Source organism: Crocodylus siamensis, chromosome 1 (genome assembly GCF_052110815.1).
Source record: "Crocodylus siamensis isolate JL-2025a chromosome 1, ASM5211081v1, whole genome shotgun sequence".
Classification (NCBI taxonomy): Eukaryota; Metazoa; Chordata; order Crocodylia; family Crocodylidae; genus Crocodylus; species Crocodylus siamensis.
Window position 1 is genome coordinate 218,355,117 of NC_143395.1, and position 26,143 is coordinate 218,381,259.

Genomic DNA, 26,143 nt, shown 5'->3' on the forward strand with positions numbered 1-26,143 from the left:
CGCCGGGCAGGGCCAGAGTGCAAGGAAGGACGCCACGCGCTGTGCCACTCCCAAGATGGCGGCGGCCCGCCTGCGCCCTCGCCCTTCCTGGGCGGGGCCGTGCCCTTCCTCCTTCTCCCTCCCCGCTGGCGTCGCGGGGTGATGAGCGCATCAGCCCGCACTGCCACGTCTCTGCTGGGCAGCAGCCGAAGAGTGCGAGCGGCGGGCGGAGGGCTCGTGCGGGTCGGGGGCGCCGCAGCCCCCAGCCCGGGCGGAGCGCGGGGCCGGGCCGGGGCCGCCGGCGGCCGATGTCCGTGCTGCACGGGCGCCTGCGCCGGCGGGCCGATGTGTGAGTGCCGGGGCCGGGGCTGCGGGGCACCCTGCCTGGCTTCAGGGCAGCAGCCTCCTATGTGGGGCCTGGCAGGCGGGGCCGGTGCCCGAGCCCTCGGCCGTGGGCTGCGGGCTGCGGGGAGCGCTGGGGTCGGGACCTGGTGCTTGTGGGGCGGCGGGGTGGAGGGTGCTGGGTCCTTTGCGGGGGGGGGAGCCTGGGCTTGTTCTCGGTGGAGCTAAGCAGCCAGGGTGCATGGGTGGTGCTGCCCTCCCCTCCCCTTGACAGGGCTGCCTTGGCCCCGGGGGTGGCAGGAGACCTGTAGGGTGCAAAAGGCCCCAAGCTGCTAGCAGCCTGCAGTCTGGCTCCCCTGCTTTCCCCAGTTATCTCTTTGATATCCACTTGTGTTGGCTACACAACTCTTAGGACAGTGCTGTGCATTTGCCAACACTCCCCACCTGGATGGCAGTCCCAGAAGAGCCATCCCTCTTACTATTTTCAGGCTTGGGTGTGGCAGACACCTGCCCAACTTGGTGCCTGGTGGGTTGCAGCCACCTGCAGAGCAACTGCTAGTTTTTCCTGATAGCCTTCTCATGGTCCTCATCCACTCCTGACCTGCCTCCATTATGATATTGATTGGGGTTTTAACATGGCTCATTTAGTGTCATGCAGTTGAGCAACAGAATGTGTCGAGGAAAAGAATATGAAGAAAAAGGAAGGGAATAAAACTACCTTACTATCCTTTGTTTTTTTTTCTTCTATAATAATGAGATGTTATGCACATGGTATAGTATTAGGCTTCTGTGCAGGGTGAGGCTGTGGGCCTCAAGGGGAGGAAGGAGTTGGAGTTAGGGGGAGAAAGGGGGAAGTGTGTGTGTTTGTGTGTGTGGGGGGGGAGTTAACCTGCTATTACTTCACTTCTTTGCATTCCTGAAAAAGACGGTGACCCCTTGTTGCTGGCACTGACAGCAGGGCTCCTTATGTGAAGTTGAACTTACTGTTCCTGGGTCCTATTATCATGTAGCAGTTCAGCTGTGGCACAGGTAGCTTTGTTTCCTGCACACAGTAGGTCTTGTACGTGCATTTTTTTGGCCCTGACTATCAGGCCCCTTATCGCAGGCACCTGTTGAGGACCATAAATGAAGGAATGAGCTGTCCAGATGGTAAAAATTGACGGATTGGGAAGTTCTCAGAGGGAAGGCCTCAACTGGGCTGCTGACACAGGTTTGGAAAGCTGCTGTAAAGTGTGTGTGTGTTTGTGTGTAAGTGTTATATTTTGACAGGGTAAACTGAAATACGGAGGTGCAGTTGCGGCAGTCCAGGATCATGCAGGGATGTCAATGGTTGTGCAAGAAATAGAAACCAAGCACCTTTATTTCTGCCTTACCCCCTTGTAATTCCTATTTTGTTTTTTAATGTTTATGCCTGTTCAAGTTGTCTCTAATTCCCATTGCTAAGTATTCTAAAGCAGTGATTCTCAACCTTTTTCATTCCGGGCTACATTTGCCAAGATTGATGACTTGTCCCAATCTGCACTGCCCTGGCCCTGCCAGTGCCTGACCCAAAGTCTCCTGCTTGTGCCCCTCACTCCCAAGCCACAGCCCCCTGCCCCATCTCACCAGGCCATGCTGGTGCCTCTCACTCCCGATCTGCAATCCGCTTCTCTCCCCCCAGCCCCAGCCCTGCCAGAGGGGGGGCCCAGGTGCCCCTCATCTTGCTTGGGCTGGAGCATGAGCAGTGAGTGCAGGCCCCTGAATGTATGGCCACTGGCCCTGTGCTGTCTGCCCAGGCACTCAGCTCCCCACTGCAAAGAACTGCCCCCACCTCCTTCCCCTGCTAAAGGGTCAGGCACCTTCTTGTTGCTCCCCCTGCCCTGCTACAGCCCCGAGTCTGGCCACTGTCCTTAGTGCCTGGGTGTGCATGTACACACATACGCAGCACCCCCCAGCCCTCCGGACAGTCCCCTGGACTTCCATCTCCCACTCTCCATACACTTACCTGCGTCCAGTGGCTGGGGTTGCTCCCACAACCTGGCCTCACTGTATGCTGGCCATGTGCGTGTGTGCACGCAGATGCATGTGCATCCACCTCCAGTCATCCCAAGTAGCACTTGAAGACTGGAACACTACCAGCCTGGAAGGGGAAACCTGCACTTTCATAGGTTTTTCTGGGACTTCCTTGGGACCCTTTCAGATATTCTTGTGACCCACTTTTGGGTTGAGAAATGCTGCTCTAAAGAACACCTGTGACCAAAGTATCCACCGCTGATTGTACCATCTGTGTGAAATCCTGAAGTCCATGGAAGTCTTTCCAGAACTTCACCCATTGCCTGTAGGCACTCACCATCCATGAATTCCCTACACTGTGGACACTTCTAGCCTGCGTTTGTTCAGAAGCACCTATCTCTGCTTATGTTTTACAGCACAATCCAGAACATAGGATGGGAGTGCTGCCTCTGAGTAAAAGCAGGGGATTAGAAGTCTGAGCTGTTGATTTTTTTTTTTTTTATTCTTTGCTTTGACACCAATTAATTGTTTAACCATGGAAAGGACAGTTCTATCAGCATTCTTATTAGTGTCTAAGCTTTTTCTTGTTTTGGACTTGGGACAACTTAAGCAGAAACCCCTGCATCTTCCATGGGCCTAGCTCAAAATCATTGATCTCTGGAACTTCCTAACTGATTTACATGGCAGATTGATGTCAGTGGTTCTTGACACTGACACACCGCACAAGCTCTTTATGGGAAAGGTTGCCTTTGTTATATTGCAAGCGCTGGGTGTTTGAAAACTCAAAGATTCCTGCTAAACTGATCCAAAGTGCAGTGAGATCAGTGCATACTTAATACCATATAGGGTATGGGCTCCTAAGGATGCAGCACAGTGAAAAAGTGAACAGCTAGTTAATGATGACCATTGGAACATCTCATTCCTAGAGCACGGTTCTCACTTTTCTTGGTAAAGTGCTGTCTGTGCAAATCCCCAAACCAAGGTTGTTCTGGCAGTGTTAGTTGAGCCACATTATACATGCATATGAGTTTACAGGCTGAGTGTCCAGACGTGGCTGTGTTCAGTCGCAGTGTCTGCTTTTATGTTTGGGACTCAAATAAGTATGGTCCAAGGGGCTGATGGTATAGAGCTATGGGCTTTCTGCTCTTCTGAAAATCCAGGGACTTCTCTTCAAGTCCCTAAACCTGGAGTAAAGTGCCTATCATTAGGAAATCAAGTTTTAAAAATCTGAACAGATCTCAGTCCCCCATCCCCTTTTGCTTTGTTCCATCTGATTCTTAATGCTTTGACTTTAGTGCAGGCTAGAGGATAGTTATGTTAAAAGTATGTACGAGCTGTTTGCATTTGGAATCTTCTGACTCTTTCTGGCCTGGTTTTTAGCTTCCTTAATTCTGCAGTAACAGCTTTCTCTCTCTCTCTCTCATTGTGAATGCATTCATTTTCTCTTCTTAGTTCGTGTCATGGGGCCCAGTTCTGGGTTCTGAAACAAAGGGGCTGCAAGGGCAGCCACACTAGCCCCAGGGGAAATTCCCCTTTTTCCACCCCCCTCCTTCTCCTCCTCAAAAGGAGGGTCACTGTTCCTGGGCAGTGCCCTTCCGCCTGGGGCACATGATTGGGGAACTGGCACAATTGAATGCTCATCTTATAAGTAGCAACTTGTGCACAGGGCTCACGCAGGCTCTGTCAGAGGAAAATGAAGCAATAATGAAACCTTACTACCCCAAGGAGTGCACTCCCCAGGTATAGGACATAACTCCTTTGGAGGGGCAGTGTCACCAAGCCAGTGCTGCCTCTTTCTGCGCCCCACTCCCATCACCAGATCCATTGTACTATGCTCTGCTGTGCCAGATGGGAAGAATGGGTAGCCCCTTTTCCCGCCCCCCCCCCCCCATCATTTTATGATGAGGAACACTTTAACAGGTACATTTCTTTTCTAAATGATGATTCTGCTGCCATTTGATGTTGGCAAATCATTCATGGGTGTCACGAGCCTTGCTCCTACCATCTTTACTGAGATACATTTGTTCTACCAAGTTGTTTCCAGCCCTGCTTGACTTTTTGGGCTTAAAATGTTGCAAGCGGAAGGGGAGACTTCTGGTTGGAAGCAGAAGGTTTACATGATGCAACCTGGTTGGTAAAGTCTGACACAAACACACATTCTCTCTCTCTCTCTCTCTCTCTCTCTCTCTCTGCAGGGGTATGTGTGTGTTTCAAAACTTGATTTAAACCCAAGTGATTGGTAGACCTTGTGGTCCAAGAGAGTGTTTAAAGGAGCACACAGGTAAATTGTGTGGGCTAAATTACCCCGTTGGTGTCACTAGCTTTAATTGCATGAGCCTATTTTAATGCGCTTTAAAGTGTCACTTAAACTTTTTACTTAATGTACATTGAAATAGGCTAATGAGCATTAAGCTTAAAGCATGTTCTTTAGTCAATGCACATTAAGACAGGGTAATGTGCATTTTCCTAGTACCTCACAAAAGCCTGTTAATGCACATGTAAATGTGCCCACTGAGGATGAACATATGCAGGGGCTGTTGTAATTTTCTTAGGTGTGTTGCACTGCCCACTGTCTCCATAGTTCTTGTTTTGAATTTTGTAAAGCCGAACATAACCAGTGGACACTAGAAGTCTTGGCACCTTGCAGGAAGCAGTTGTAACCTCATAAGAAAATGCCTTTCCTTATGATGCTATAATTATTTATGATACCTTGGATATTTAAATATTTGATGTAGGGTACGTGTAATTTAAAAGAGCAGTGATATTTGTGAATGTGTTTGTGGGTATAGTCTCACATGAATGCACACAAAATTAACTATCAGAACCATTTTTGGGAATGTAGGTCACAGTTTCTCTGTTCCCCGACATGTTCAGCCCAAGAAGTCAAGCAGGACTGGAAACAGACTTGGTAGAACAAATGCACCTTAATAAAAATGGTGGGAGAGGACTGTGATTTCTAACGACTGATGAATGTGATTGGTCTCTTGTCAGAAATCATTGTTCTATGGGTACTTTGCAGCATAAAGTCTGGTTTGATGTGGCACAGGATTCAAGGAAATTCAACTCTGATTGGAATGTATGACAATGCAGTAGGTTTTTCAAGTTGCTACAAGGCAATTTTCTGATTTTATTTGCATACACATACATGCATTGTAATAGTGGTGAATGGGACATTTAATTGCAATTCAAAGTTGCCTGAAATTGTGTTTTGAAAGTCTTCATTTTGCTGATATGTTCACATAGGAATGGAATTCCTAAGTCCACTTCGTGCCTTCAGACTTGTTGTTACAAGTGGTAGAATCCTACCTGCTTTTTAATGACTTTCATTTGATTAAGAACATTAAAATCCTAGTGATTTCTCCTTGTCACTTTGCAGTACTGATTGATTAAGTGCCTTTGGGTTAAACGTTGCTGGGGGTAACATGCTCAAACAGTAGAAATGCTGCTTCTGCCTGTTTAAGAAAATCTTGTAAAAGAAGTGCTGGCATAGTGTATTCTGAGCATTAAGTATCCCTTACCTGTTGGAGGCAAAAAATAACCCCTGCCTGGGCTGAAAGAATTGAGGCTAGACAGTTGAAGTGACGGCGTGGTAAGGCAGGTGGGGACAGCTGAGACGCAGGAAGTTCCTGGCTGCAGGTCCTGTATGTGGCCCACTAGACTGTGTGGGAGGACATGTTAGAGAGGTTGGTGAAGACTAAAAAAGGGTTCCAGTAAATCCTGGTTTCAATGGATAAAATAATTGCTGCTGGCTGAAAATTAGCCCCTAGAATCCTAGGTCAGAATCTTTTCCCTCTTCTCTGCCTCAAGTGGTTTTAATATTTGTTGTCACAATAGGTTTAAAACAAGTTTCAAGCTGTGACTTTTATTTTTAGCATTCACGTAACTCACACGTTTTAAAACCTCAGTTTAGGGAGTTAACCCCTTCACCCAGCCCCCTCCTTCCCACCCTACTGTCATGTGGTGTGCTAAGCAGAGGGCTGTATCTCTGCACCAGAGAGGTAGCTGCATTTCACTTCCTTGGTGTGGTGTGTGTACTGGCTTTTACAAAATAGTGTATTTATTTGAATCCAAGATGGATCCCTCCCTCCCCTCCCCCCCATTTAACACTGGTTGGGAGTAGCCTTACCTTGGATTTGAGTACAAGGGTAGCAACTAGAGCTGACAGTGCAGTGGGGAAGCATGGGGGAGACCGTTCAGAAGCAAGGTAGCTCCTCTGGCTTCAGCCACAGCTGCTGCTGCCGCTGCTGCTTCCTGTCTGGGGCTGGAGTAGGAGCAGGAGTTGGAGCTGGAGCCAGAGTGGCCACAGGGAACTAGTAGCCAAGGGATGGCAGGTATGGGGGTGGAGGGCAAGCACTGGGGGGGTGGCAAGTGATAGGGGGGAGGTACTGGGGGGGACAGGTGGCAGGAGAGCAGGCACTTGGAGGGGCTAACTGGCGGGGGGTGCCAAGTGAATAGGGGCAGACATTGGGAGCAGGATGGAGGAGGCAGTGGGCAGGGGACAGAGGTGGGGCTCAGGCCGCTAGCCCTCCTTGCTGTTTTTTTTACCTGCTGCAGTGGTGGAGGGGGACATATTTAAGACAACTCTCCAATAATTGGATTCTATACATGGGAAATTACAACAGACTTATAATTTTCCAGGTTTAGAGTCTAATTTTTGCAGGGGTCCTCTTAAATTTAAAATAGTCGTGGATTCAGGTAACTGGTACTTTAGGAGTTCCGTAGTCATGTTTGATACATTGCATTTAATGCACACATTTGACTGCCTCACCTGCACTCTGCTGGTTAATCCTTCTTCCCAGTGATTTACTTTAACCTGCCAAACTCTGAGCAGCTTCAGCAATGCCATTTATATAACTGTTTCTTTATTTCGCATGCTATTACTTTTTGCCAAGGCTGAGGATGGATGGCTAGCCCTGGATTCATAGTAGGTTGGAAGTCTCATATCTTCTAACCCATCAACCCTAGAAGCCATGCCTGTATAACACTGAGAGGAGTGTGGAGTTACTCATTTTCATCAGTGTAAGGCTTTTGTTTTGTAAGGAGTGCCTAGGTTTTGAGATGTCAGACCTTAAAACTGCCATTATTATGTATACAAATGCTATTTTTGGTATTGAGCTTAAAATGTTTCGGGCTTTTAAATGATCCCTGGGCAATGAGGTTTTAGCTCAGAAATTCCTGCCTGCTCCTTATATTTTAAATCTTACCCAGGATTTAAGAATTGCTGCCCGCTTCCCTGTATGACTTGGAAGGAGGGAGATTGCAGGACGAAAATAGGGTATGATCCAACTAGTTAGGCCTGTGTCTCCCTTTTGTGCTGGAACAGATCAACTCTGCAATTCTGTCTCCTCGTTGGACCAAAACTAGCCAATGGAACCTCTCTCCAGAATCCTGTCTCTGCCAGTGATTGATGCCATATGTTTCAGAGTAGGCTGAACAAACCCACAGTGCTTTTGTCGACTTGTGTGATACCATACCCGTGGTGAGAAATTTCTTCTTGACCACAGGTCGTCGTCAATTGCGTCCTCGGGTTCAACTCTTCTGTATCCTGGTTTGCATCAGCAGTCTTTAGTCAGACCATTATTTAACCCTTCATTGAGGATTCCCTGTTCTCTTCAATGGCATTGTGCAGGGAGTAGGTTCCACAATGCAATTGTATTGTGCAGAAGTTGTGTTATGATATTGCAGCTCTCTTCTTAAGGGAAGGGCTCAGTAGGAGTGCCACCTGGCTCTCCCACTTACAAGAACATTTTTCCATGTCATAAAGAGAGCCATGTGAGGCCACAGCTGGAGTACAGTGTCCAGTTCTGGGCATCGCGCTTCAAGAAGGATATGGACAAGCTCAAAAGGGTGCAGAGAAGGGCCACCCGCATGATCAAGGGTCTGGGGGATGGCCCTTATGAGGAGAGACTTTGGGACCTGGTTTTGTTCAGTCTGAATAAAATAAGTCTGCGGGGTGACTTGATAGCTGCCTACAAATATGTTAAGGGAGACCACCGAGATCTGGGAGAGCAACTTTTTAGAAAGGCACACCCTTGGAGGACAAGGACCAATGGGCACAAACTAGTCAGGGAAAAGTTTAGGCTACACATATGGAAAAACTTATTTTCTGTAATGAGTAACCAAAATCTGGAACACATTTCCAGCAGAGGTGGTGCAGTCACCAACCCTGGTGGTGCTCAAAAGGGAGTTGGACAAGCACCTCATTGAGCTTGTTTGAGCCCATTACCTACTGCCCATGGCAGGGGACCAGACTTGATGATCTTACAGGTCCTTTACTATCCTTCTTTCTATGATTCTGTGTCCCATACTTGCCTCTCTGTCTCTTCTCCACTCTTCCCCTTACCTCCCTTTCTTTCCAAGATGGTCTAAGGGACAGTCTTGGGTATGTACAATTCAAATTAGAAATCCCAAGACTTTGTAAAACCACTTGTTCCATCTGCCATTCACTCTTTAGGTTTAGGCTTGACCATTTCCTATAGCCACAGCCATTAGAGCTTGCAGCAGGTGTACCCTCAAAATGTAGCTGAATGCAGCTTCAAACATTTTTCCATGGATGGCTTTTTATGAACAAGAGTATAGGTTGTAGCTGTGTTGGTCTAAGAGCATAGGCAGACAAGGTTCTTTGACTAAATCTGATATCTTTTATTAGATGAGAATTTTACAGTCAGGCTCCCATCTTCTGCCTGGGCAGTCAGTGTCACGCAAGCATTAAAGAGCAGATGCTTGCCCCATCACCCTCTGTCAACACATCCCTTTCCTGATCGATACCTAAGCAGTGCATTGCCTTGCTCCCCACAGATGGCAGGATTTCCATGATCCTGTGTACTTTGTGCCCTCTGAAGCTTTATCTGTCTTTATCTTCAACTTCTCTCAACTTTGAGTCATGCACAGGCACCAGCTGCTGAGTCTCCCCTTGTGCCAGACTTGTGCTTTTGGTGGAGAGCCCTGTGTTCTCTTCAACTTGTCTTCTGCCGATTTTTCTAGAAAAGAACTTGATTCTTCGTCCCCGAACAAAGATTTATCTGCTAATCTTCATAACGAACCAATTGACATGTCTCAGAACAAATTGAGAGATTTCGCATTGAAGTTGCTAGCTCAGTGGCTGTGGAGCCAGGCCCTTTGCTATGCTCTAAAGCCCTCCCTCTTTCTGCTGCTTTAACACTCTTCTCCGTGGCTCTGGAGTTTTCTATGCAGCACGGGAAATGTGCTGACTTTGGAGAGTTTGCCAAACTGGTTATATCTCCATGGAAGGGGGAAAGGGCTGAGCTGTGCTCCCAGGTGGCAGGTGTGCTCCTATGTTACCAGCAAGAGTTGAAAGGTTGTGTTTATTGTACGCCAGGGGAGGACTTGGCAGGCCAAATATTTAGTTTTCACTCTGAAAGCCAGTTGTTTCTGCACAGGAGCTGGTTTAGGAGTCAGCTGCTGGGATGGGCACACTTGTGCTTAAAGTTTGCACTGCCTCAGTGATAGCTGAAGCTCAGAGCATGGGGTTGGCACCCAGGACTCCTGAGTCCTGTTTCTAGTTGACGTCCTGTGGGTAAGTCACGTCTTTCCCCATGTTTGAGTTTCTGTAAAAAAGAGCAAAATAGCTCTTTGGATTTAAGGCAGGCCAGAAATTGGCCCCAGAAACAGGTGCGTCATTCCATATATCGTTTTGAAGAGGCTTTTATATTTTTAAGGCTGACTATATAAATGTTCATTCATTGACATGTTGGTGATGGGAGAGTAGGTCTGTTAGATGTGAAGTGTGACCAAGGACATGAAGTTGAAAGTAGGACTGCTGTATCCTCCCTCATGCAGGTCTTTCCCCTGCTTGCTTGATTTCTGAGGGAGAAATATATTCCTAAGGAAGGAAATGAGAGGTGGCTATATAGTTGCAATGTAAAAGTCACTCTCGGGATAATTTATTTCTCATTTTGAGGGCCAGCGGATTCTGCCCTGCTCCCTTCTGCTCAGCCAGTGAGAAATGACTTTTCTGGGGGCGGGAAGCTGTGGTTGTAGCTATGTGCATCGCAGGCAACCTTTGATTTGGACAGAGCGAGTGTGTGTCACCAGTACAGCTGTTGGCGTCTGCTTGCAGCTCTTGTCTGGAGCGCAATGAGCTTTGGCTGCACTGTTTAGCAGCAGCACCTGGGACATAGTCTTTTTGTCACCTTGGCTGAAGTGGGCCAGGCCCATGTGATCCCTTGTTACTGCAGACTGGAGACCACGATCACCAGAACTGCCCTGATTTCATCATGCTTTTCAAGCTTCGTCCCAGCACCTGCTGTGTTTGGCAGTTAGCCTGAAGTCCCTCCTCCCTTTGATAAGGGCAGCCACGAGAAGGGAGGTACTGGTGGGGTCCTGGAAAGCACTGGTACATGCATTGCTATGGGAGGTGCTGTACCATGGGTCTAAGTGAGGGGAGGCACTATGTGGTGTAGTTATCCCTTGTGAGGGAGCTGTCATAGAGATGTCAGGCCTCCCCCTGTGCCTGCTCTTTGTCTTTGCTCTCTTTTGTAATCCTCTCTTGACTTGCCCCTTTCCTTTCCCCATCCTTTGGCCCTTAAGAATTAGCTACAGGCAATAGTTTGCATTGCGAACACCAGTAGGCAGGCACTGGAAAAGTTAATGGCTTTCCGTCACCCTAGGAAGCTCCTCAAGCCAGCAATGCTCTTAGCAGTTCTGGTGAAGCTGCCAGCTGCTCTGCCTTACAGGAAGCAGGGGAAGGGGGTGTGGAGTCAGGATTGTCAGCTTACTCTGTGCCCACTTAACCACAGACCAGGGGCGCTTGAATGAAGAATCACGCTGGCAGCCCATTGAGCACAAGGACCCTGCCATATCATTGTGATGCAGTCGGCCGAAGCTTCTTCTTGGACTGAAGCAGATGTGACATACTGCTCCACACCAGCAAGTCCTGAAAGCAGGAAGAAAGCTACTTTAATCAAGAAATGACAGCAGCCACAAGCTGCCCGCCAAGGGTACCTGCTCTTACATGGCTTGACTACAGACTTACTGGTATGGAAGAGAACCATTTCTCCTTACTCCTAGCCTTTGGCTGCCACTAGCATTAGCATGAAGCTTTGGCCCAGTAAGTCTCCTGAGAGGTTCAGAAGACCAAAGTTTTCCCAGATGAGAAACCATTTGCATTGTTCAAATTATCAGCAGAGCAGTGTAATAGTTCCTGCATGGCGTGAGAGGCAGGCAGGTTTTAATATTGATGAGTCACTGTCTGTCTTCCAGTTTCAATCCTCTTGGGGCTGTTTAGACAACTGTTGATGCTGGGATGTGGCTGTGAGTGGCTGTCTCCAGGGAATAGGCTGTACACAGCCTCACCTCTATATTAGTAGAGGGTCTGCATCAAACTCCACCCAAACTCCCTCCACCCCAGGGTGTTGAGGGAGCTAGCAGGGGTTATTGCAGGGCCCTTGGCACAGCTTTATGAGCGCTTGTGGACCTCAGCAAGGCCTTTGACACTGTCTCCCACCCCATCCTCATAAAGAAATTGTGTGACTGTGGCATTGATGCCTACACAGTCAGATGGATTGCAGATTGGCTGAAGGGTCACTCAGAGGGTGGTGGTGGATGGGTCATATTCAGCCTGGGGAGAGGTGGGCAGCAGAGTCCCCCAGGGCTTGGTCCTTGGGCCCGCACTGTTCAATCTCTTTATCAGCAATTTGGGTAACGGGGTGAAAAGTGACCTGTTTAAATTTGCTGATGATACCAAAATTTGGGGTGAGGTGAGCACACTAGTAGGGAGGGAAAGACTGCAGCAAGACTTGGACAGGTTACAGGGGTGGGCTAACAAAAACAGGATGCGCTTCAATACTGACAAGTGCAGGGTGCTGCACTTGGGCTGTAGTAACCAGCAGCACACTTATAAGATGGGCAACTCCCTTCTTGAGAGCACGGAGGCAGAAAGGGATCTTGGAGTCATTATTGACTCCAAGATGAACATGGGCCAACAATGCAAGGTCACGGTGAGCAGGGCTAACCGTGCATCCACAGATGCATCTCAGGCAGGGCCAAGGGGGTGATCCTCCCCCTCTAGGCAACACTGGTCAGGCCGCAGCTGGAGTACTGTGTCTAGTTCTGTCCCCCCACTTCAGGAGGGATGTGGACAACATGGAGAGGGTCCAGAAGAGGGCCACCCTCATGATCTGGGGACTACAGGGAGACCCTACAATGAGAGACTGCGGGACCTGAACCTGTTCAGCCTTCACAAGAGAAGGCTGAGGGGGGATCTGGTGACAGGCTATAAACTCACTAGGGGGGACCAGAAGGGTTTGGGAGAGACCTTGTTTCCCCTAGCACCCCCTGGCATAACGAGGAATAATGGCCACAAGTTGTTGGAGAGGAGGTTTAGATTAGACATCCATAAGAACTACTTCACAGTCAGGGTGGCTAGGATCTGGAACCAACTTCCAAGGGAAGTGATGCTGGCTCCTACCCTGGGGGTCTTTAAGAGGAGGCTTGATGCCTACCTAGGTGGGATCATTTGAGCCCAGTTTTTTTTTTTTCCCCTGCCCAGGCGGGTGGTCGGACTTGAAGATCTATAAGGTCCCTTCTGACCCGACTTCTATGATTCTATGAAACTGCAGCAGCAGGCTCCCTTACCAAAGACACCCAGTGCTTCCTATCTCCTGTCCCCAGCTCTCAGGGCCCTCTGAGGTAGGCCTTCAGTTTTAGAAGGAAAAATTGTTTTCTGCAGTCCCAAATGTACAGATCTGAACCATAGAGGGACTGGTGCCATGCTGTTGAAATCCACACCCATTTCTATACCACACGAGGGTTTAGGACTTTGCAGCCACACCAGGATTGTGGCGCAGGTCTGTAAGAAGTGGATTGCTCCTTTTGTGTAGGAGACCCAACTGTGAGATCTCTCTCTTCTGCAGTTGACCCCAGCACTCTTGTACTGTATGTCATGGCCCTATAATTAAAAGGCCTGGGGCTTAGAGGAAGGGTAACCTCTTCTGTGCATGCAGTCCTGGGACAGAAAGTCAGCAGGTCTCTAATTTATGGCAGCATAATTCAGGAATTAAGGAATGATTCTATAGCAGGCAAATGAATTATACATGCAGTGGGAGGGGGGAGAGGAAGGAAACCTAATTTTAATGCACATAAATCATATTTGACATCTCATCTAATTTTTATAATATTCATTCCTTGTTAACGGTGGAAACCTAGCAGCATGTCAGTGCCTAAACCTGGAGGGCAAACGGGACTAGTCAGCTTTGGGTGACGAGCTGATGAGTGCATAAAGAAAATCAATCATCTAAGGGGTGAAACAGAATTAGATTTGCTTAATTCTTTGCATGAATTACCAAATGCAACATTCAAAAACTCCCATCCCTTTGTTATTAGTATTTCATAAACCCGGGTGATTAGATTATAGGCCTCTCGGTATTCTGCCCTATGACAGCCTTCCTATAGGGAGACTTAACTGCATAGCTGTATTTTCCATAGTTTACCTTTTCTGCCAGACTTTGGCTTACAAATACCCTTTAAAAGTATTCCTCTAATGTTTTAATCATCCATTCTCCTCTCTCTCTATGCTTTATAAGCCATTCAGGGGTGTAGAGTGAGATTGCCCCTTCAGTAATGTGTGTGCTGGTTTGTTGTTCTGTGTGATTGCAAATGGCAAAAGAGACATCCCCTACATGGCCAATACAATGAGTTCATAGAACACTTTTATTAATGGATTGTGTTTTTTGTGGACCTGCCCCAAGCACGCGTCTGCCGCTGAGGGTTATGTCTGTGGCAATTTAAAGTCTAAAAATCCTTACTATCTTAGTATGCCGTTTTCTAGGCAGCATCTGTGTTTTTAACTTGTTGTGTGTACTCCTTTTCCTTCTCCGTTCTAATGAAGCAGAAATTCTGCTTGATTTAAGTTTTTTTAGTCTGCTTGTATTTGGTGTTAAAAATATAAGAGACACCAGGTTTTGTCTTTATCTTCTGTAGTCTGTTTAGGGGGTTCTGGGATGGGCCTGGGGGTGTTTACTACAAGCTCTCAAGTGCTTATTAAAAAGGGAAGGCTTCCTTTCTTCAGGTATGGCACCTGAAGAAGGGTGCCTTGTGCCCAGATGCTTGCCCAAATCTCTCCCAACCATGCAGTTGGTCCATTCAAAGATCTCACCCGTACGAGTCCTCTCCTCTTGCATATTTCCAGTTCACCACAGCTACAGCAGTACTCCAACACTTAATCTGTTGTGGCTACTCAATTAGTAATTAACTCAAAAATAAATGTAAGTAGTCTGTCAAAAAATTCCAAGCCCTTTTTCCTCACCCTAAACGGCTCGGCCTTCACCGAACCCTCTTAGCATTTGCCATGTTCCCATTTCACTTGGATCTCCAGGTAGGAGAATGTTTCCTCTTTGAGGGTCACATTTAAAAGGGTATGTGCCACTCATTCCTCTCAAGAAGCTCATCTTGCTGAAACTGTATGAAAATTGGCCTTGGGCTAGAGAAGAAATGTAAGAAATGTTTAGGGTAAAGAGAAAGTTGTTAGGGTGAATTCTGAAAGAGCTCTTCCACATTTGTGGTGATTCACACACCAATCATCTGGCGTTTTCTGCCAGCTTTGACTGCTTGGGAGCTGTTGGTGGGTTTATAATTAGAGGTAGAGGCCATGTACATATTTCTACTTGGATCCTTGCTGTCTAGAGGGGTTGGATTCAAGTTCAATTTTGGATGCAACTTGTTGCTAGCAATGTGTCTTCTCATCTTGGTTAGAAGAGCTATGAACAAGTTAAGGTGCTTGTAGTCAGATGTTCCCTTTCAGGTGTTTGATCCCGTGATGTGGGCCACGTGTGTCATGATTTGCAGCATAGGACTCCAGTTGACAGCTGCCACTTAAATTTGAATCTGTATCTATCAACAATCCATTCTCCTACTAAAATCCTGCAGGGTTTTGTCTCGCCCATGCATGCTGATTGAATATAAAACAACGTAGCAGTGGCTTTGGTGACTTCTTATTTGCTTCTGCATTATGAAACTTGTTGGCTGCAGTCTCCCACAATCATTTCTTAGTAAAATGAATGCATAGTGATTCAGTTTGGAGAAATGGGTAGTTTCACGGTTTAAGGGATCAGCATGTTTTAAAAGCTTGTTTTTTTTTCCAAGGGCAGGGCATATGATTGCAAGTAATTCACACCTCTTTAGGACTGAAGCCATTTGCCTTTCAGTTTCTTTCCCCACAGTTCATTTCAGGTGCACAGAGCTCCTCTTTTACAATCTGGCCCTATCGATTCTGGAGATCAAACTGTGTTAGTGAGAACTGTGTTTAACCAGCTCTTGCTGGCAAGACAGTAGTGTGGTTTGTCTTAGCCAGCCTGGAGAGAGAGGAACCAACAGTAACTCCTGCACTAGACTTTGCTGTAGATCAGTTAATGCCTAACAGTTTTAGCACTGAGGTAGACTACCTAAATTACCCACCAGCTTCCAAAGCAGTTTTCTTGCTGTAAATGCGTGCATTAGTCGTTCTTAGTTTCTAACACTGGACTGAAGAGAGATTTAGTTAATACTTGCTGTTGCAGCAGGACACATGGTTCTGTTTTGCTCAGTCACTCGTGATTATCTGAAGGTTTTCCAGCCAATGGGAAGTTATGCTAGTCATTGGCACTTAAAGACACACTGCTAGTTTGGCTGCCTGTCAGTGTCGCTATGTGTGGAGGCAGGCAGTTGACCCAAGACTTTTTTTTTTTTAAATCAAAGGGCAGTGACCAAGGGTGCTTGTAGGAGTCCTACTTTTTGTTTAAAGTATCTGGGCATGTCAGTGTGGTGGGTGCTCTCTGGATGAACTGATATGGCATCAACTGGACAAGTCGCGAGGAGTTTTTAAGCAAACTAACATCCCTCTTCTGCCCTCCCCTTTTCCTTCCCTGCAGAACTGGGAAGGCTTTGGGACTGTGGTCTAGGTCTCAGGGCAGAGCCTGCTGGAGGCACTGGAAGTGGATTGGTTCCTGGTCATGCCCGGTGGAAGGAGGGGACCCAGTCGGCAGCAGCTAAGCCGTTCAGCTTTGCCTTCTCTGCAGACTCTGGTTGGGGGGAGCTGTGGCAACGGCACTGGTCTGAGAAACAGGTGAGGATGAAACAAGAATCATGGAGACGCAACAATGTTGAGAGAAGAGGGGAGGTATCAGTGGGTAGAGCAGAAGTCTGAAAGCCAGGATCCCTAGTCTGTCCTTAGCTCTGAGAGGGAGTGGGACCTTTCAGTCAAAGCAAGGCACTGTGAGACGGGAGCTGTGTGTTGTGTCCTGTAGCACCTAGAGAGAACATGTCTTGTTGCTAGCACACAACCTGGCCCTCAGGCCCCCCCAAGTTCTCATCTGTGAGAGGAATTGTAATCTCCTGGTAAGAAGAGGACTCCTGGCTTATGTCCCGTCCCCCCCCCCTTTTTTTTTAAACAGTTTACAAGCTGCCTCCTCCTGGGGAGAGTTATGGCCCTGCTCTCTGCCTTCCCATTTTGGCCTTGTCACTGGAAAGGGCTGAATGACTTGGATAAGGACTGTGCCACTCCCATGCTGTCCCAAGTAGCCATATGGACAGCACTGAAACTTAGCACTGTGCAGTTTCAGCTGGTTTAACTGTCAGCAGTCACTGGGAAATCCCTATGATGTGTCAGAGCATGGGTGCAAAGCTGTCAGCTGCAGGGTGGGAGATGAGAGGAAGTGGGGACAGAGGAGTGTATGAGGGGGCACGTGGCCACTGTACCTCCAAGCATGTGTGTTGAACCAAACTAATCTCTGGCTTCCAGGAATGTTAGTGTCTTGGTGGACTGTGAGCAGATACTGCCTCCTGTTCCCTGAGCCTAGGATGAGGGCTGGTAGGATGTTCTCAGGGAGTTCAGAAGAAATACGAGAAATGCTGAAAGTCCCTGGGGAAAAACCCTTCCAAATCCTGTATATTCTGCCATATATCTACAAGTGAGCTGGGGAAACCACGCACCATGCAGCAGAGCCCTGACTTACCTGAGAACGTGGTTCAGACTTGCAGCAGAGGTGAACTGAACTGTTAGGGAGCCTCTAGCCATTGCAAGACTTTTCATTAGTGCAGTGAGGTAGGGGCAGATGGTGCCTTCCTGGGTGTCTGAGGGGCTCTGAATCGCTGCTTGGCTCCCTAGAGGCAACTAAGAGCAGGCAGGGGTTGTTGTGAATCCTCCTGTTGGTCACAGACAGCCCGGTCTTGATCTGCTGGGCTCCATTCAACCTACCAGCTTCCAAGTGTCAGCAGCTCCTCTGCACAGGAGGGTAATGTCTGGGGAAGGAGGAAAAGTGAGGCGGAAGTCGCACTGTGATATTAGGTCTGTTGCTGGGAAGGGGCTGAACTCCCCCATTTTATTGGTAAATAGTTGCCCATCTACCTCTCTGGTAGTGAGATAGGAAGACTGGAGGTGGAGGCATCTTAACTCAAAGCTGAGCAGGAGCTTTAATTTCACAATCGATGTGAAGAGAATAACTTAGTTCGGGCTGAGAGACCTGAGTTCCAGTGATCTTGGGGCAGTCCGTTTCCCTCTCTCTACCTCCATTCTCCATTCGTAAAATGGTTTTGACAGGACTAACCTCTAGATGTAAAAGGTATACCCTGTGGCCTAGAGAAGAGCTAGGAAATACTTTTGACCACTTCCTCCCCCTCCTAGGATGGGCAGGAAGCTTGCTGCCTGCTGTATGCTAGAGGCCTGACTTACCCTGGTCTTTTGTGTTTCCCCGTCTGTCAGCTTGTGACCCAACACCATTCAGAACTGTCCCTAGAATTTGGGGGGATGGGATGAAGTGGTATGGGCTGTTTACCCTCAAGTCAATGGCATGTCTCTTTTTCAGGAATGGTAGTGCCATCAGCCTTTCTGCTCCTCCAATCACAGCCCTGATCACCCCAGAACCTGTGCGTCACTGCCGGATCCCCGAGTTGCCACTGGATGGCAGTCTCCTCTTCGAGTTTCTCTTCTTCATCTACCTGCTGGTGGCCCTCTTTATTCAGTACATCAATATCTACAAGACTGTCTGGTGGTATCCGTACAGTCACCCTGCCTCCTGCACCTCTCTGGTGAGCCCCTCCTCCTGGGTGATGGACTGTGCCATTTACACAGTTTCTCTTCATGGCTATTTCAGTTCAGGGGTGGCCAAGCATTTGATGTAAATGGATGATCTAAGCTTCACAAATGCCCCATCATCCCTGTCTTTCTGATGAGGAAGTGAATCTAGAAAGGAGAAGTAAAAAGACTTCTGGAAGGTCCTTTAGTGGAAAAGTTAAGCGATATTTTTCAACTGGTATTTAATATTTCTAATTAGCCATCCACATTTTGGAATGGGGCAAAAGGGTTTGGACACTGCTGGCCCCTGGGGTGGCTGCTTCTCCTGTGCAAACCAGAAGAAACCAGTTAAAGTCTATCTCTGCAATTTCCACTAGGGACACTCAGTAGGTCAGCCCTGCAGAAACAGAAATGGATACAGGAGACAGATCCTCAGCTGATGCCTGTAACTATACCTCCACTGATCTTGGGTCACCCACATCCGGCTCTAGACCCTACACACAGATATTGCCATACTGGATCAGACCCTTGACCCAGCAAGTTGGGTATCCACACAGTTGACCTATAACCTGCTTTCACCCTCCCCCCAAGGAGTGTAAACTTGGCCCTGGAATGCACATATAGCAGTGCAAAGCTAGGTGGGAGTTTTGTGGCGGGCTTTCTTTGCGGTTTGAGGGTTTTTTATTTGATGACATAATCTGCACATCTGCATATGTTATCAATCGCAAAATGATCTAGCTGTTTTTGACATTCAGTTCTGCATGAGGTTAAAGCCTTTCTTCTTTCTTTGAAGAAAATATGTTCTGACTTGGACCTGCTATATGAGAAACTGCTTTAAGGGTCTTAAGTCTGCTTCCACCAGAAGTCATGTCTCCTGTGTCCCTTTAGGGACTTTCAGGGTATCAGACAGCAAGAATCAGCTCATCTTCCTGGTCAGTGGCATCCAGGCTTAAGCCACTTGATGGCTTCTGTGGCAAATTGCAGGAAGCCCAAGAGCTGTATCTAACTTAGCTGAAGATGCCCTTTACTTTGTTACATAGCTGTGGCTCATGGAGATGATAGTCCTCATCAAGGCACTCTTGACCAAAGGTCTCCCTTTTGCTCAACTGTATCCCCATGAGGTGCCTTCTTGAAGCTATAGCCCCAAGCAGGGAGAAGCCGCCATATGGCAGATTGCTGCCTCATTCCCTGAGAAGTTCCTTTGTGATGGATTCACAGTCTCCTCCCTCCCCAGAACCCCAAATGAGCAACTAAGGGGCTTACTTATCGGGGATCCTGGTTCTTCACCTGCAGCCAGTTCAGCAGGTGGCCCCTGCTCCCATTTAAGAACCTCTTCTCTTCCCTCCTGTAGAATTTCCACCTCATTGATTACCATTTGGCGGCATTCATCACGGTGATGCTGGCACGGAGGCTTGTGTGGGCCCTCATCTCTGAGGTAACTTTCCTGCTGGTCCTAACTGGAACCTGTGTATTGGGGTGGGGAGGGAAGCCCCTCATGACCTGAGCAAGTCCAAGTTGGGGAGGAGCAGTCCAGATGTCCCTGCCATCACTGGGGGTGTGAGGAGCTCAGCACCCATCACTCTGGGGTGCCTGTGGGCTTTTACCTAGTCCTTTTGGTTCCTAGCTCCCACCTAACCTGTAGCATTCACTTGCATCCTTGCCGCCTTGTTCCTCTTTGGAGAACTGAAAGGAGGAGAAATGGTTTATTTCCTCTGGTGGGAGACACTGAGCCATTGCTGCCTGCCTTCAAGGATTTTGGAGAAACAGCTGAGAGAGCTGGGGTGGGGTGGGGGTGCAAAATGGAGCTTGGCCACAGTTAAATGCTGTTGCTGATCTCGCTGGACAGGGAAGCAGCAGAGTGTGTGGGAGTTCAACACCATGGGTAATTTCATGTGGGATATAAAGTGAAACTGAAGCATTAGCGAAGTGGGAAGCAGAGGGCAGCTGGTAGAACTGCTCTGCGTAGACCAACAGTGCTCAGCTTTTTGCCCTGCAGGTCAAATGAGTGATGCGGGGCTGGTGCGGTGGCTGGATCTGCCAGGCAGAGCTGATCTATATGCCAGATCCAGCTCTAGAGTCCAGGGCAATTAACGCTCCCACTGCTCCCTGCTGCCAAATTTCTGGACCCATGGAGAGCTCCTGGGCCTAAGGTTGAACAGTACTGATTTAGAAACCATTTTACCTATCATATCTCCTTGATGAAAGGGGGTCTGCCTAAAAAGCGCTAGGCTTGTTAGTGTCATCAAGACCCCCCTGTGTGGAGGGCAGAGCTGGGCCCAATATAGGGCTGGGGAAGATCATTGGTGTTCCCAGGGAAACCCTTCAGTGCTGTGCAGGTGATGGAAGCCCTCTCCATTGGGACAGTGAAAGCCAACTCCAGAGGATGTACAGGAAGAAAGAGCCCTGCTCTCTTTGGCAGGCACATGGATTCAGCAGGTCCTCAGGAGCTCTTTCCCATCTCTGATTCCTGCAACACACCTTGCCAATACATGGTCTTACCCATTCCTAGATTCCTGCAATTTCAGTGTTGCAAAAGTCCTGGGTCAGGAATGCCCTGCTCCATTGGTCTCATTCCTGTGAATTGTTTCCTGCTCCGGTCTGCCCTGACATTTTAGGAGAATAAATCATTTTCGTCTAGTTGTGGTGGAGGCATCTCCTTGCCAGACCACAGCCTGGGGCACTGAGTCTTGGATTGGTCAAGATGCAGCCTCTGTTCTCCAGCTGTGACCTGCGACGCTTGTTGTCATAAGCATGTCAGCCATTTACAGTGAGCTGGCCCCACTCCAGCTTGTTAGGTGTTCTGTAAAAAGACAGACGTGCAAACCTGAGGTGTTTTTAGTGCAGTGTTTCTCAACCTGTGGATCATGACCCAAAAGTGGGTTGCAAGAATATATGAAAGGGTCATTAAACAAACTTTAAAAATGGATCAAATTTAAAAAATGGAGTCTCCTTTAAAGGAGGAAAATGTGGGAAACTGTGGCTTTTCCCTTGCAGGTAGTCAGAGTTTCAGTCTGCAAGGGGCTGCTTGAGGCCCTCCATTCCCCACCCCCTGTACCACACACTGAGAGTTGGGGGGACATTGGGTCAGGACTGGCCATTGATGTTTACAAATGAGTCCTGATACAAAAAAGGTTGAGAACCGCTGTTCTAGTGCAACATGGCAGGGGGTAAGGGATAAAGTCTGTCTGTCCCGTCTGTCCGTGAGTGAATGAAAGGCCTCAAGCGCACACATTGTCTCCTTTGCAGTTCATCATTCAAAGAGCCTTGTCTAGTCCTAACTGAGGACTTTACTATCTTGCAGGCTGGGGCTGACAAGTCTTTCTCCTGGGTTCTGAATTCACAGGCCTCTCAGGTGGGTGCAACGTCAGTGATTCACTACATGGTGCTGATCATGGCGCGTCTGGTGCTGTTCACCTTATGTGGATGGGTGCTCTGTTGGACTCTGGTGAATCTCTTCCGCAGCCACTCGGTCCTCAACCTGCTCTTCTTGGGCTACCCGTGAGTAACGTCCTTTCTTGGGGCAATGGGGAAGTGATGGGTGCTCTGAGCCACAGTGGGGAATGTTAGGCCTCAACCCTGTCTGGAGTGTTGTGGGGAGCCTGCTTGCATACTGACATGAGACATTTCACCCTGCTTAACTTCCCTTTCTCCCTCCCTCACAGGTTTGGTGTATACGTCCCACTGTGCTGCTTCCACCAAGACAGCAGAGCACAGCCCCTGCCAACAGACTGTGGCTACCTGGTGCAGGACCAGATGGTGGATGATGGGGCTACAGGGGTCGGCAGCTTGGTCAAATCCAAAGACTTCTTCTCCCTCTTGCGGGAATCCCTGAAAGAACAGTTCAATAACCCTACATCTATCCCCACCCACAGCTGCCCCCTCTCCCCAGATCTTATCCGCAATGAGGTGGAGTGCCTGAAAGCCGACTTCAACCGCAGAATCAAGGAGGTCCTCTTCAACTCCCTCTTCAGTGCCTACTACGTGGCATTCCTGCCACTGTGCTTTGTGAAGGTAGCTGTCACCTGGCATCTGCCCTTCTCCCCTGCCACTGCTGCCTCCTAAATTTTGTCTGAAACATTGACGCACCAGACTGCTGGTTAATTCCCCTTTTCTCTGTCTCCCCTTTGGCAGCCTGGATGGCGGAGTGTGGCTGCATCTGGAGTGCTCTAGTACCGCTCCTGGCTGCCGAATAGGTATTGCCATACACGTGATGCACCCGTGGTCCCACCACCCCATGTACTAACCCCCACCCTCTATCCCTAGACAGATAGATAACCATGTGCGTGCTAGAAGCAGGTACCAGCTGCCACCCCCAGATCCAATCTATGCCAAAGTCTGGGGGCATATGCATTTGGATCTGGGGTTGGCCCGTTCTAGAGCAGGCCCACCTGGAGGGTTGAGACCTGCCTCCTAACCTGTCCCGAATGTTGGCACATGGGCTGAACATTGGATCTTTTTCTCCTGTGCACCAAGCTCTGTGCCCAGTAATGAAGAAAGCTGGGGCATCCGCAGCTGCCCCAGTCCAGTCCATTGTGGTGTGACAGGAAGTTAGCATCCGGGGCATCTGGTCATTCATTGGCTGTTCTGAAATGAAAAGGGCTCTGGCATCCATAGCGCGGTCCTGGGGCGCACGTGCTCCTGGGGCAGCTCCATGGCTCACCACCTTTCTGGTGTCCGTCGCTGGGCAAGGAGATGCACCACTCACCACACAGGCTGGATCGCCCTTTGCCCTTTCTCCTCCAGGCCTTGGAGGAAGGACTGTGAAGTCTCTCCCTAGGTGGGAACCCTCCAGACTCGCTGGCCTGGCAGTGTGTGCCTGGGGAGTCCAGAATTGGTTTGTTGGGCATGCACCCTTGACATGCAGCCCCTCCTGGCTCCCTGCTGGGATGTACCCAGAGGCATTAACTCCCTCTCCTCCCACATGGTCTCCTTGCAGAGCACCCAGTACTACGACATGCGGTGGTCCTGCGAGCACCTCATCATGGTGTGGATCAATGCCTTTGTCATGCTCACCACACAGCTGTTGCCCCCGAAGTACTGCGACCTGCTGCACAGATCAGCTGCCCACCTGGGCAAGTGGCAGAAGCTGGAGCATGGCTCCTATAGCAATGCCCCGCAGCACATGTGAGTGTGGGAAAGGAAAGGGTGGGGGTGATGGGCTGTGCCCAGGGCTGGGCCTTCTCCCATGTTGCCACTCTCTTCTGGGCTCTGAGCCAGGCAGCTCTGCCATTATTCTTGCTGTGGCTCAGGGGAAGGTCACAGCTCTCCATTCCCCTGCAAATGCAAAGCAGCCTGGCCAGGGCCAGCTCAGTCCAGCCTGAGCACTGCCAGCAGCTAGTGTTCTCCCAGTCACTGGGGCAGAGATTTACTTGGGGAGGCCCAGGGTGCATGGCCTACCTGGCTCCTCTGGTGGAAGCCATTCAGCCCTGGTTACATGAACAGAGCTCTACCTGGTCCTATTCCTGATTATAGGCTTTCCCTGGGATCTTGTCCCATGTGCTTCCCTGGAGAGATGGACAATCCTTGCATTTAGCATATGCTTTGATACTTGGGGAGGTTGTGGACTGGGGCAGATCTGCCCTCTGCTGCCCATCTCTTCCTGATGCTTTTTGGAGCTGCCATCTCTCCTGATGCTCACAGCACACCTCTTTCCCTTTGCAGCTGGTCTGAAAACACCATATGGCCACAGGGCGTCCTGGTGCGACACAGCCGGTGCCTATACAAGGCAGTTGGGCCTTACAACGTTGCGGTGCCTTCAGATGTCTCCCATGCCCGCTTTTATGCAAGTACCTGGTTTCTTGCCATTTGATGGGGGCAGTAGGGGAAGTTGGAGCAGCTGAGGGGTGGGCACAGCTGTAACAACAAATAAGGCTTGAACCAGTCTGAAGACTGGGCAGAAGACTTCATCTGGAGTTGTTAGTCTCTTTAGCTCTGCTGGGCCTAATGTGCCCCTGCCCTTTCCCTCAGCACCCTATAGAAAGCATCTGCACTGCCCAAAGAGGTGCCTCATAGTGATGATGAGCCAGCTGTCACCTCAGGTCCCCTGTGAAGAATTTGGGTGTATTTGCAAAGCAGTGCTGTGCTAGCATGGATATGCTGCTTCCATATGTGCTTGGCAGAGCCCTGCATTGGTCTGTGCAAGTGTCTCCCAGAGCTTTGTCCAGGATGCATTGCAACCACTAGCCCCACAGCTCCTGGTTGGTTACATGCATGTGTTCCCCAGGTGTGTGATGCTGGAACTTCACCGCCAGTCTAAAAGTTGGTGTGGCGAGAGGATTTAAGGTGGCTTAACTTTTGTTCGAGTGTGCTCAAAAGGCCCCATGTCTCTTCCTGTTAAGAACAGATGCCTTCTCACCCTGCCTGCCCTCCTTTGCTGTCTGATGCTTCTTTGATAAGGGTAGCTAGACCCCTGGCTGCTCTGTAGGCACTACATTTTCCCATGAATGAGCTCCAGTGGCCTGGGGGCAGCTGCTACTACACTGAAAATGGGAAAACAATTAGAACTTAAAGGGCTGCTGTGGTACTTTTGAGGGGGGTGCAGGATAAGTCAGTAAGCGAGGGCTGCAGGGGAGCCATTGTGGTGTCTGACTCCAGGCTAGGACAAGGGCTTGTAGTCAGTCATTTGGCAGGTCACAGTGCAATGCCCGGGGGGTGAAAAGGCCAAGTCCCAAGTAGGCTCAGTTGTTGGCAGCTTTGACAGAGGTGGGAACAGGTCAGGAAGAGCTGGCTCTCCTGTCTTAGCCAGGGAGAGAAGGGAATGGGTTCTTGGTGCCAGTGATTTTCTGCTGCTAGCAAAGGGCAGGTGCTGAGCCAAGGGACTTCACAGCACCAAGGTCACCTTCTCAGCTGTGCAAAGTCCTCCAGGAAGGATACTGTCCTGTGCTGAGTAACCTGTTTCTTTTGTCCAGGCACAACTGAGGCAGTAGGTTGTTTGCCCCATTCCCTTAAGATGCCCAAATGCTGCGGTTAAAATGCAACTTGAGTGTTGCTGCTGAAACAAAACACACAAGCATTGATTTGGTTTTTCCCCCACCTTTAACTGTCCCTTTGCAGTTCCTCTTTCACCGTCCGTTACGGCTACTCAACCTGCTGATCCTCATTGAAGGCAGTGTGGTCTGCTACCAGCTGTACTCACTGTTGCGCTCAGAGAAGTGGAACCACACACTCTCCATGGCTCTCATCCTCTTCTGCAACTACTATGTCTTATTTAAGCTCCTCCGGGACCGGATAGTGTTAGGCAGAGCATATTCATACCCTCTCAACAGCTATGGACTCAAGGCACATTAACCTGTCACCGGCACCTCGGGGTAGGGAGGGGACCTCAGAAAAAAATATTTTCGTACAGTTCTATTTTTTTCTTGCGATGTTTATAAATATTTAAAATATTTTATATTTTGTATACTATTGTTTTGTGGAGTGGGAAAGGGAGCAAGTGACAATTAAATGTCGCTTTATAAACAAGGTGTTATTTTATATATATATTATACATACACATATTTTATATATATATATAAAATCTGTGTATATACTGCATATCTATATCCATACATATATCAATGTGAAGCAACAGGATTGCGTGTGTGGTCACTATGTACGCCTTGCTCACACAGTCATTGAGGTTGGGGGGGTAGCGTGGGGTGATGCAGGAGGCAGCTTGACATAAGAAGGGAATTTGTCTCTTGCTGTGGAGAGGAGGTGACTAAGTGCCAGGAGGAAACGTAGAGACTACAGAACTCCCAGCAGCTCTGCTCTCTGTGAATACCCACCCTGGGCCTCTAGAGGAATACCATGGTGTGAAATGCTGCCCCTCTAAGAGGTAAGATG

The 26,143-nt window shown here is 48.9% G+C and overlaps 1 protein-coding gene across 3 annotated transcripts; it reads left to right on the top strand.

Moving 5' to 3' along the window:
• Nucleotides 1–137: 137 nt before the first annotated feature.
• On the top strand, nt 138–26,104 carry TMEM39A (transmembrane protein 39A). Of its 3 annotated transcripts, XM_090056828.1 has the most exons (10): nt 138–328; nt 11,073–11,310; nt 16,179–16,372; nt 18,111–18,333; nt 19,671–19,754; nt 21,621–21,817; nt 21,982–22,330; nt 23,256–23,443; nt 23,981–24,101; nt 25,373–26,104. In XM_090056828.1, exons 3-10 carry the CDS (start codon nt 16,260–16,262, stop codon nt 25,604–25,606), a joined length of 1,509 nt encoding a protein of 502 aa, XP_089912954.1. In that variant the 5' UTR covers nt 138–328; nt 11,073–11,310; nt 16,179–16,259; the 3' UTR covers nt 25,607–26,104. The 3 variants fall into 3 exon arrangements, with proteins under 3 accessions (XP_089912954.1, XP_089912945.1, XP_089912963.1); XM_090056819.1 differs by lacking the exon at nt 11,073–11,310; XM_090056837.1 differs by lacking the exon at nt 11,073–11,310 and having other exon boundaries at nt 139–328; nt 21,663–21,817.
• Nucleotides 26,105–26,143: the final 39 nt, after the last annotated feature.